At 40.9% G+C, this 12,466-nt stretch overlaps 1 protein-coding gene across 10 annotated transcripts in view; it reads left to right on the forward strand.

The window, feature by feature from the left end:
• The window catches only part of ENAH (ENAH actin regulator), a 182,279-nt gene that overhangs the window by 65,304 nt on the left and 104,509 nt on the right, over window positions 1–12,466 (forward strand). For all 10 annotated transcript variants that reach the window (XM_030557407.1, XM_030557408.1, XM_030557413.1 and 7 more), the window contains exon 2: window positions 1,662–1,827. In XM_030557407.1, coding sequence (XP_030413267.1) covers window positions 1,662–1,827 — 166 coding nt within the window. The remainder of the gene's footprint in view (window positions 1–1,661; window positions 1,828–12,466) is intronic.

Raw genomic sequence — 12,466 nt, forward strand, 5'->3', positions numbered from 1 at the left:
AGCACCCTCCTGCTCAGGGAGGAGTCATTGCCAATGTTCTCTCAATTTTTTCCATGCATGTGTGCACATCAGATTTATTCCACCAAGGTAATGTGTGGAGGTGAGCCACCACTAGAAACAAAAAACCTAGATATAATATATATATTTTAAAAAGTTACCATAGGGATAATTACTCCAGACAGGACAAGTTTGGCATTTTAGAACTCACTGCTCAAAGAATTTAAGTGTAAGAGAAATAAAAATTATGAAACCCATAGACCAGTCAAAAAACTAAAATAACACACTTTGAAAGAATAAAATTACTGAGAATATATGTGTATTGTAGGAAGTACCAAGGAATAACAATAATAATACAAGGATTTGTTGGGAGGTGACTGTGAAAGTGTGTGTGTGTGTGTGTGTGAGAGAGAGAGAGACAGACAGACAGACACACAGAGAGACTCTGCACATTGGCTGCTGGGGAGGTTTCTGAGAGATGCCGTGCGCTGTTGCTTTAGGGCACTCATTGAAAGCTCTCCTGCTCCCCTATTCTGCAGAGATGGGGTACATGGTCTGGGGGAGGGGGAGAGACTGTGTGTATGTGCTGGCTGCTGGGGAAGTCTCTGAGACGGTGCAGTCTCTTTAAGGCACTCACTGCTCTGAAGGCTCGTTCAGACCTCAGACAATAGCGGCTCTCCTGCTCTGAGCCCTGTTCTCGCTCTCCTGCTCTGTGGAGATGAGGTACCGGGGCTGGGGAGGGGGACACACTGACATCAGCTCTCTTCCCCCACCCCCCTCAAGCAGCTCTGCACAGCCATCAAGAGAGTCCCGGGAGCAGCTGCAGGAGCAATGTGGCTGTAAAGCAGCCGGGGGGAGAAAGGGGCACCTGAACACAGGCTGTCGGATGTGTATGACTCTGCTAATCAAGTGTGGGGCACTTGAATCACTCCTGGACGGCAGCCCGACCATGCAGCTTAGGGAAACACAGGTCATTGCTGTATCTGAAATTTCTAGATACCATGTGATGTAAAATATATGTAAAAAGAAAATCTTAATTTATTTTCTTGGAAACAAAACAAGTTTATTTACATATTGAAATTTATCCCAAATAGGTGTGTTCAATGTCTACTTTTTTCCATTGAATTCACTGCAGAGTGTCTTCCTATCCTTATTAATCTCACTTCCTAGCTGTTAGCTTATTCCATTAGTTACATTTTTCTTCTATTAAAGTGTTTAATTATAGAAGCCTAAGTAAAGCCATAGTGTCAATGAGACTGAGGCTTCTAAGTACCTTATTTTCTTTTGCAAATTTTACCCAGGGTTTTAAAGTGCTAATAACTTAAATTCGTATTTAGGAGGAAAGTTTTCCTGTAGTAAAAAACCTGCCAAGCATTTTGTTTGGCAGGTCTAATTATATTGGCCCATCTTTACCCTTAATACATTTCTCTTCATTTATACCTTTTGTGAGCAGAACTCTACTTCAGAATGACACACTGTAAGTGAAACAGTTGTTGTGGTAGCAATTCTACATTGATGAAAGGTAAAATTTCCTGTCAGGTTACCTTAACTTGCCAAGTAATTTTTGTTTATTTTGGGTTTACATGTAGTGCTTTCATTTGCCTTAACTTTGCTTTTACTTTTTAACATTAAATATCTTTTTTTTTTAATTCTTGTCTTAATAGTGAACAGAGTATCTGCCAAGCACGAGCTGCAGTTATGGTCTACGATGATACCAATAAGAAATGGGTACCAGCTGGTGGATCGACTGGATTCAGCAGAGTTCATATATATCATCACACAGGAAACAATACGTTTAGAGTAGTGGGCAGGAAGATTCAAGATCATCAGGTATGTGAACCTCTAATAATTTTCAAAGGGAACATATTTTTAACTAATTATAATTATTCCATTTTAAAAAATCTCTGTTCTGTAAAGTAAAGGGACTATCCAAAATAATAAAATACAGTTTAGCTTATGATATTGTCCAAGACTTATTAGGCATTTTCTAAACATTCAAGGAAAGTATGATCATTGCTGTAAGGACAGACAAGTGGACAGAGGTTCAGGGAAGGAGAACAACATGAAGCAATTTATGTACAAGCCAACTTAATTCACAGCAAACTGTTTAAGTTCTAATATGGCTAAAATAGAATTTTTCTTCCCAGACCTGCTCCATTTCTCCCCTTCTCTCATTGTCAGTGCCATCATCCTTCCAGTTACAGGTCTGCAATCCTGGGGGATTATTTTTGACTGCCACTCCCTTTCCCTTGCCCTACACATCAATGCCATAATCAAATGCTACACTTCTTCCTACTTGGCGGCTCCAACCTTTTGTAGCCATCCTAAAAGCCAGATCTGTCATTCAGAACCTTATTGTATCCAGACTCAACTACAACAGTACCCTCTTCTTTGAACTTCTTCTCCCCCTCCTCCATTTTTTTCTGTTACTATTTTTCTTTCCATACAAAGTGGAGCATTAAAGCCTTAAGCATAGTGATGATGGGGAAGTGTGTGAGCTGATGAGATTGCTAGATGACAAGTTGTAAATTCAGAAGAGCAATTGACCACAGGCAGAGCCTTCGGGTGCCCTCACAGATAATGGAAGAGGTGAGGAGGAAGAGCCAGAAGAAACAGCGCAGCTGCTCCCTGGCACCAAGCACAGAGGAGAAAGATATCGGGCTGCTCACCCCAGACTGGTGACTGGACCACTCAGCCCACCCAGGGATCCACCTCTGACTCCTGGGAGCAACAGGGGACCTCGGTGGCCTTCCAGGTGGCTAGGGCCCTTTTGGCCCTTCTGGCACTGCCTACGACTACCGGCAGATACCACTAAGGCTCTCCATTCCAAGGGCAAGCTAGCTGTGGCCCCGCCTCAAAGGGCAGTGGAGCATTGCTGGTCTCCGGAGCAGAGGCATTGTTACCTTACTCCACGATGTCAATCCTCAGTTTTGCAACTATGGTCCCTGGCCATACAACCTAGGTTGCCAGCTCCACATTTGCAGTCCCCACGGTTGCGGCATGGATCGCCCATCTCGAGGCACTGATCTCCTCATTCCCAGTACCAATCCTCCTCCCCCAACGCCTTAGTGCAAGTCTTCTTCCCCCAAATGACCTTCGGCATGCTGGTTGCCAACTGTACGGGACTGCTCCTCACCTTCACATCACCAGACCCCATAAACCTTCTGCCCCAGGGGGAGCACCAGGGCTCTGGAATTCAGCCCTGCTGCTCCTGGTTTCAGCCCTGTGGGGGCACCGGGGATCAGGGCTTCAACACTGCGGCTTCTGGCTTCAGCCTTGCGGTAGGTGCTAGGGCTCAGGCTCTGGGTTTCAGCTGTGGGGCCCTGCGGACCCCCCTAAAAGGGTTCACAGACCCCCTGTTGAGAACTTCTGCTGTAGAGCACACCAAGCTTTACTTAGGGTGGCCTCCAACCTGGGCTAGGAGGCGGAGGAGTTGGCGGACCCGTCAGGGACCCTGTTGGATGTGGTAACGGCAGCAGCTCTGGCGGGGGTCTCACTACCAGTGCATGAAGGAGTATTAAGAATTGCTGAGTCACTCTGGCAAACCCCTTCATCTGTTCCACTAACATCCAAACGGGTGGAAAAGAAGTACTATGTCCCTGCCCTAGGGTTCGAATATCTGCAACCCACCTGCCTCCAGGGTCGCTAGGAGTATCGGCAGCCAACAAAAGGGATAGGCAGGGTCAGGCGAGCACCACACCTAAAAATAAAGACGCAAAGAGACTGGACCTTTTTGGCAGGAAAATTTATCCGACCGCCAGTCTCCAGTTCAGGGTGTCTAACCACCAGGCCCTGTGAGAGAGATACAGTTATAAGTTATGGGATTCTCTCAATAAGTTAAAGGACTTCCTGCCTCAGGACCTTAGCTAGGAATTTGTGGCCATTCGGGAGGAGGGCAAGAGGTGGCGAGGGGCTCTCTTCAGGTGGCTTGGGATGTGTCTGACTCAGCAGCCAGAGTCATTGCCTTGGTAATGAGGCGCAGTTCATGGCTGCAGTTCTCAGGTCTCTCGCAGGAAATGCAGTTGTCTATCCAGGACCTTCCCTTTTGAAGAGAATGTGCTCTTTTCGGAGCAGACGGATGCAAGGGTGCATGGCCTGAAGGATTCTCAGGTTATCCTGAGTGCGCTTAGCCTTCACATGCCGCAAGCTGCGAGGAAGCAGTTCCAGCTGTCTTCACCATCCAGGTCATGGGGACTTCCTCAACAGTGTGCTGTTAAGAGAAAGGAGAGAGAGACAAAGGTTTAAACATCGTCATCCCTCTCCCTCTCATTCGCCAGCCCAGTGTGGTCCCGTGAGACATCAGGGAGGTTTGAGATGGGCGTTTTCAAGGTGCCTACAAGGACTGCACCCCAGTTGAATTTCAGGATCCCCCCCATTTATTTCTCAACCAGTTTGTCCCTTCTGGTCAGCTTGATCTCAAATAACCACAGAGTGGTGGATGCTCAGCACAATATCCCTTGGCTGCGTCCTACAGTACAATGAATAGTTTTCACTTTTATGGCTTCAGTTCCTACAAAGAATAGACACCAGCTACTGCTAAGGATGTTGGTCCCAAATTAACAAAAAGTGGTTTAGTTTTCCTAAATCTTATCTCTTTCTGCTAAAATATTATATGACTTTTTCTTCTCCAAACCATTCATGAAAGCTTCCTTGTAGGATAGCTTCAATATTTTTATAAAATGCAGTAGGATAGTTTGAATAAGTCTCCTCAGAAACAGACTTGTCCAGCTCAAAAATTGACAGAACAGAGTCTATATGAAAGATGAAGATGCCCAGTTCCTGAGAGCAAGGATGATTGAACCAGAAACTGACTGAAGTCCCAATCTACTCATCACTTTATAGCATCCAAAAAAAAGATGTAGTGTGCTATTGGGATTGAAATATGCGCGCAAAAAAAAAAAAAAAAAAAAAACCAAAAAAAAAGCCAGCTTTATAGGTGGTTCATTTCATACTTTCAACGATCTTCAGAGAGCATCTCATGAAATCACTAATCTGAAAAAAGTATTTGCATGTGTTGACCAGCCTCCACACCTCACAAGATTTGCATATAAGAATCTAGTACTTAAGATGAGCCTACTCCTTTGGCCTCTACTTCCCTGAGGAGCTCATCCAAGGACCTGATGGAAGCTTTAGTACCCAATATTTAAAATTACCTATTCTTGAATGGCCTGGTTTGAGCTTCAGTTCAGGGTACCAAGTATCCATCCAAGTTTCTGCAAACATATGGATTCATCATAAACCATGAAGTTCCTGTTGTTAAGCTGAATTTACAGGCTTGCAATTAGAATTGGCTCTAAAAAGATTATTTCTTTGCCACCCTTACTTGCACTCCATTGCATATTAAGAGATAACCCCTGCAGAGAATTCTTACATAATAAAGTACTACTTAGCGAGAGTAAGGATGACAAAATTGGGGTGCTCTTGCTTGTAAACTGAGCACATGAGATATAAGTGTGGAACTCACTTTGACGTGTGGCAGCATATTAGGATGATATCTTTCTGCAGGATTTCCCTTGGTAATTATATTCTCTTGTGCTTGTGAAATCTTATCCGCATAGTCCAGTGTAGTAGGAGAATAAGAAAATAACTTCTTACCAGGGCTGTCAAGTGATTTAAAGAAAAAGTGACTAATTGCACAATTAAAAAATTACTCATGAGTAATTGCATGATTAATTGCACTGTTAATAATAAAATACCATTTATTTAAATATTTTTGGATATTTTCAAATATATTGATTTCAGTTACAACAAAGAATACAAAGTGTACAGTGCTCACTTTATTACCAATATTTGCACTGTAAAATATAGTATTTTTCAGTTCACCTAATACAAGTACTCTAGTGCAGTATCTTTATCATGAAAGTTGAACTTACAAATGTATAATATGTACAAAAAATAATTGCACTCAAAAAATAAAACAATGTAAAATATTAGCACCTACAAGTCCACTCATTCTTAATTCTTGTTCAGCCAATTGCTCAGACAAGTAAGTTTGTTTTTATTTGCAGGAGATAATGCAGCCAGCTTCTTATTTACAGTATCACTCGAAAGTAAGAATAGGCATTCTCATGGCACTGTTGTAGCCAGCATCGCAAGATATTTACGTACCAGATGTGCTAAAGATTCATGTGTCCCTTTGTGCTTCAACCACCATTCCAGAGGACATGCACCCATGCTGATGACGGGTTCTGCCTGATAATGATCCAAAGCAGTGCAGACTGGTGCACATTCATTTTCATTATTTGAGTCAGATGCGACCAGCAGAAGGTTGATTTTCTTTTTGGTGGTTTGGGTTCTGCAGTTTCCGCATCGGAGTGTTGCTCTTTTAACTCTTCTGAAAGCACCTTGCACATCTCCTCCCTTTCAGATTTTGGAAGGCACTTCAGATTCTTAAACCTTGGGTCAACTACTGAAGCTATCTTTAGAAATCTCACATTTGTGCCTTCTTTGTGTTCTGTCAAATCTGCAGTGGAAGTGCTCTTAAAATGAACAACATGTGCTGGGTCATCATCAGAGACTGCTATAACATGAAATATATGGCAGAATGCAGATAAAAGAGCAGCAGACATGCAATTCTCCCCCATGGTGTTCAGTTGCAAATGTAATTAACAACTTTTTTTTTTTTTAAATGAGCATCAGTGTGGAAGCATGTCCTCTGGAATGGTGGCTACAGCATGAAGGGGCATACAATGTTTAGCATATCTGGCATGTAAATACCTTTCACTGCCGGCTACAAAAGTGCCATGCGAATGACTGTTCTCACTTTCTGGTGACATAAGTAATAAATGTAAACAAAATGTTGGCTGAACAAGAAGTAGGACAGAATAGACTTGTAGGCTCTAAAGTTTTACATTTTGTTTTTGAGTGCAGTTCTGTAACAAAAAAAATCTACATTTGTAAGTTGCACTTTCGTGATAGAGATTGCATGACAGTACTTGTACGAGATGAATTGAAAAATGCAATTTCTTTTGTTTACCATTTTTACAGTACAAGTATTTGTAATAAAAATAATATAAAGTGAGCACTGTACACTTTGTATTCTGTGTTGTAATTGAAATCAATATATTGAAAAACAGAAAAACATCAAAAATATTTAATAAATTTCAGTTGGTATTCTGTTTAACAGTGCGATTAAAAGAGAGGTTTTTTAAATCGCAATTAATTTTTTGCAGTTAATCTTTTGAGTTAAACTGTGATTAATTGACAGCACTGCTTCTTACGTGAGTGAATTTCTACTATATTAGTAGAGATGATTCTGTGTATGTCGTATATGAGAGATTTTAATCTCTGAGATAGGACTTCTAAATTATTACATGGGATGCTTCCAAGTGCTGATGTCTTAAGTACAGAAAGTTGTTGTTGTAACCGGGAACTGACATCACTTTTCATTTCTTCTTTTTCCACTTCATTTACTTCTGTTTGAGGTTGTGTGATAGAGGTTAAACTAGGTCAACTCAAATAAATTGTCCTTTTCTTCCTGCTGCTGCTAGAACATATTTACATATTTCTTCCCTATATTCCCAGTTTGTCTCCCCTTAGAAAAATTTTTCTCTGATTTGCTAACTGTAACCTTCCTGTAATATTACTGCTTAAATTTTAACTTATGGATGAGACTGGTAATAGCTGTAAACACCTTTAGAGATATTGTGTAAAGTTTTTTGTTAGAATGGCAGTGGAAGGCAACTAAAATAATCACTGTGATTAAAAGAACTATGATTAAAATAATGGCAGAAAAGGCTTAGCACTTTACACCTGAGTTTTGGATATCTATCAAGAGTTTTTGTCCAACAGTGTGTGGTGAATTCTTAACTTGGTGAGATAATGGACAACAGAAGTTAGTAAAGTATCACTGATATGTCAGTGTCTAAATTTGACTTCATTGGCAAGGGGGCTAGGCAACAATTACATCTTTGGTTTTAGATACAAATTTTTAATCTTAAATACATTCATAAAATGAGGTTTCACCCAGGAGTTACAGATGTAAATGTAGTGTGCCGTGGGAATAAAACTGCCTAGCAGGCTGTAAAGAAATTGCTCTAGAATAGGGTTTTGCAAACATTGGTAAATGTGCTGTTGGTGATATGTGAGCTTGTTGAAATTGGTACAATAAACAATTTTAAAAAATTTGTTTGAAACTGAAAGTTGTCATGTACACTGCAGTGCACAAGAAAACTCCTGAGAGTGCATTTTGCTGCTTCTAGCCACTTTAAGTCATAATGGGGAATAACACTTGCCATCCATGCTGGCATAGTATTTTTATTTAGTGGTATGTTGTGCACAGTAGCTGTGCAGATGGGTGCTGTGTTCTCATCTGGCCCACTGCAGGTTGGATTTCTGCTAGGTGAAGTCTTCAGCCTTGTGCCAAGCCACACAGCTTGAGCTACTGAGGCAGACTTGTGAAGTTACCTATCATGTCGCAAGTGCTCCTCTCATCTGAAGAAAAACACAAGCATACAGGGCTGGTTAGAATGGCTGCAAAACTGGGACTACCTGTGACTGCCAAGGTCAAAAGGCATCCAAACAGGAAGCCATTGCAATGCAGGGTATTCCCTTTTCATACCTTGCCCTGCAGGGCTGGAGTGCAGACCAATTCCTTTCTGTTTCTGCAGGGAAGTTGAGAGAGAGCTGATTGGGTGTGGTGGATAAAAGCCTCTGGACTAAGGAGTTAGTTCTTCAGCAGCAACTCTGACTGGATGGCTGCAATTTGAGCCTCCTACCAGAAGGAGCCACTGTGCTGTTTGCCCAGCATTTTAGGCATTAAGGGGCCCGGCTTGGGTGAGAGTCTGAGCTGCTGAGGACCAAGAGGCCATCTGGAGCTGAACCTGCTTTTTGACCAGATAAAGGACCCCATTGCCAGCCAAGACTTCTCTATCTCTCTACCCTTTCCTCTTCCTTTTACACACATCTGTTTCATTAATGGCACTTTATTTTGTTTTCTTTAAGAGCTATACAAACGTTTTGTATTTCTCTTAACTTAAAGTTTCTAGTGTGAATTTTGGCTTGTGTTCAACAATAGTCCAGATGAGAATTAGCAGGAACTTTGAACTTAAATTAGATACTTCAAAAAAGTCAAGCCATTGAACGTAGTTCAGCCACATATCAAAATATGTCAAGATGTCATTTATGACATATTTGTTTCTTGTCATTTGAATAAGACAAAAGACAAATAATGGCTGCTTCATCATATTTATTTTGATGCATTGTCTAAAAACCTGAGATGTTTAAAAATGTTATAAATGAACATTTTAACCTACCTTAAGCAATTATGTTATGATAGTCTGGGAATACTTCTGTTAAGCCTATTAAGGCCTAAAATAAATGTGCACAAAAAAGTACTTTGAACATTATTTTTCAAAGAAGATGTATGTGAACTAATAATGTTTGGAAATTGCTGCTCTGACATATCTTTTAAAAGGTGTGGAAGTAAAATAGAAGGGAATATCTTACTCACTGAAGGTGTACTAGGGCAATCTTTACTAGGCACTGTTTTTCAATTGCAAAAAGTGAGGCTTTGAGAGGGGTTGCCATCCTTTTGATCGGTGTTTGAGAGGTGGATAGCATAGTGTAGCAATCTAAAATACCAGTATTGCCACGCGTGTGTATTGGGGAGTGGGAAGAGAGGCTTTCACTTTAAAAGTGAATCTCATTTCAATTTGATTTTTATGTAATTTACTTTTATATAGACAGCAGTCCAGTTATTCAGCTAAGAAAGATTTAAAAGTTTGGAGGAGAATAGGTATTAAGTAAAATGAAAACTTAATTACAATAACCTTGGCGCCTTACTTTGCATGCGTATAATTAGGGTGTGTCAACACCAAGAGGCACCTCAGGGAAAAACAGGCAGAAATCCTGCACCTTATTGTGTTTGTGAACAGTGCAACTACAAATGTATGCACTCAGTACTTTTAAGGATGTTTTATATGTTTTCATTATTCTAAAATTTACATTGTCTAATTTTTGTGGTTTGTGAGAGTATGGTTAAAGTTTGCACAGACTTGTTCAGTTAATGGCTTTATTGTTTGCACTATTTGATATTTATTAAAGTTTTTAATGTAAACTTTGATCATTTCTGAAAAATTACACATCGCTTAAATACAACAAATGATCTTTCAATAGATTGTTGCGCAAAGCCTTTATAAAACAATTGAACCACAAAACACTACAACTAACACAATGCAATGAAACCCCGCAAGAAGGCAAAATAAAATATTTCAGCATTTTCAGCCCTTAGTTCAAAGTAGGGAGCACAAGTCATCCTCTGGTGATTTGCTGCAGTTTGCAGAGGAATGCTGTCTCACTGCTCATAACCCACCGAAAGAGTCTTCACTTCTACCTCCCACATATCAGTGGGGCTTTATCCTTTGTTCTCACAGATGTGCAAAATATAGCAAGCAGTTTTAACACAGAGCAGATATTGCTCAGCAGCCTTGAGTCTTATTAGACATTCCCACTTCCCTTTCAGCCCTCCAAATGCACGCTCCGCTGTCATCTTGAAGCTTCTCAAGATATAGAAGAACAAGTCCTTTCTCCTATCCAAGTTCAGTAAAAGACGTGGTAAACCATAGGGGCAGAGAGTAAGCTGGGTTTCCAGAATGACAGGAGGAATCACAACACCATTAATGTCCATAGTGGTGGTGGTAGCAGAAGTTCAATTTTTCATAAGAGAAAACAGATGGGAGTTTCAGAAGATCCTTGTATCATGGACCTTTCTAGAGCACCCAACATTAATATTGTTGAATATGCCACAATGATCAAACAGGCCTTGGAGTAATACATGCAGAAATAACCCTTTTTGTTTATAAATCTTGAGGCCTGATGCAGGGGGCAAAAATGGGTCCTGTCAATGTCCCCAGTACAGTTTGGGAATCCCAAGAATGCAAATCCATCAATAACATCCGAAGCATTGTTGGCCCATCCAATCAGCACCTTCTTTTTTGGTATGACACCTGTCTGACAGATCCAACAGTCAACCTAACACACCAAATTGGTTAGTTACTGACTGAAAGCTGTCAAGATGTTGAGCTTCCAGATGGGAATGCCCACATTTCTCCATGTTTAGAGGGAGCATTCATGTTGTTGTTCCAATGCTGTAGATTTGTGGTGAGCTCCCTGCAGATCTCTAGGAAAGTGGTCTTCGTCATCTGAAATTCTGCTGGTCATCGTCAGGATTCCATCACTTTCCTTTCCTACCAGTTACTGCTCATTTCAGAAGTCCAGAAGCTGCTCTGCAGACAGTGAAGCTGCTCCAGGGAAAGATCATCCACAAGTAGCTGCTTGACCTCCTCCTCCTCCTCCTCTAGCCAGATCAGCTTGGTAGTGTGACAGCTAGCCTCCAAAGCAGCCATCACTTGGAAGCATGATCTCAAATACATGTGCAGCAGCCTCCGTGTATTAGTAAATGTCAGTATCATGGCATGCAGAAGTGATCCCTCCATGCTGGTTAACGGAGGTTTTGAAAATGATGCCGGGTTGCAAAAGGCAGTTAAATGATGGGATATCAGGGGAGGAATCATAGAAACTTGCAAGTGTGATCTCAAATCCCAGAATTCCAGTGGCTTCAAACAGGTATTCTACAGTATATCACAAGAAACATCCCAGAGTGCATAGGGGCCAGCATCAGGACAAAGCACCATAGGATACTCATCCAGAATACTGATTACTTACTTTGGGAAAAAAGTCAGTGCTTTGTGTACACACTCATTGAGGGGGAAGCAGGTAACAGCTGGTTTTGTGGATGAAGTTATTGTGGTATGTTGCACAACAGTTTGCGCACAAAAACATCATTTGCAAAAACTTCATTTTGGCAAGTCCTTAGGATTTCTTTATCCTTTATCCATGTCAAAGGTGAGGAGAGTTAAGGCCCTCATTGTCCAATTGAAACCACCTTTCTTGAACAGTGATTGATCTACCAAACTATGTTCTAGCCAAGAGGAAAGTCTCTTCTCTGCCACATAAAACATCATTTACTGAGGACTCGTTTTTTTATTATTGTAACGTAACATAACAAGTACCTACAGGGAGGCAAGAGCTATTAGATCTTTTTAGTTAAGCTTTTTTCTATTCTCTGTCTTTTATGAAGTCTTTACAGCGTGTACTGGTCCAGTGTAATGTGTCTAACAAACATTTCTTAGGCCATGACTACAGTGGAACGTTTTACCAGTGTGACACCCATTGCGGTTACTTTTATTCTGGTGAAAGAGCAGCTTTTTTGGTGTTGCTGGGAAAGAGGTTTAAGCTAAATATAGTGAATAAAAAAAGGCAGTCATACCGGAATAAGTGTCTGCGTAAGGTGGGGTTAATTCTAGTACAGTTGTTTAAATTCACATCCTAGTTTATACTAGCATGATTTTCCCCTGTAATCAAGTCTTTAGAATAATTTAAACTTGAGTTTTACATCTCTTGCATGACGAAAGTGGCATTCTTGGCTTTGAGAGTCAAGAAATGGTTTAGCTCCACCACTCTTTCAACA

The sequence above is a fragment of the Gopherus evgoodei genome, chromosome 3 (assembly GCF_007399415.2).
Source record: "Gopherus evgoodei ecotype Sinaloan lineage chromosome 3, rGopEvg1_v1.p, whole genome shotgun sequence".
In the NCBI taxonomy this organism is placed as follows: domain Eukaryota; kingdom Metazoa; phylum Chordata; order Testudines; family Testudinidae; genus Gopherus; species Gopherus evgoodei.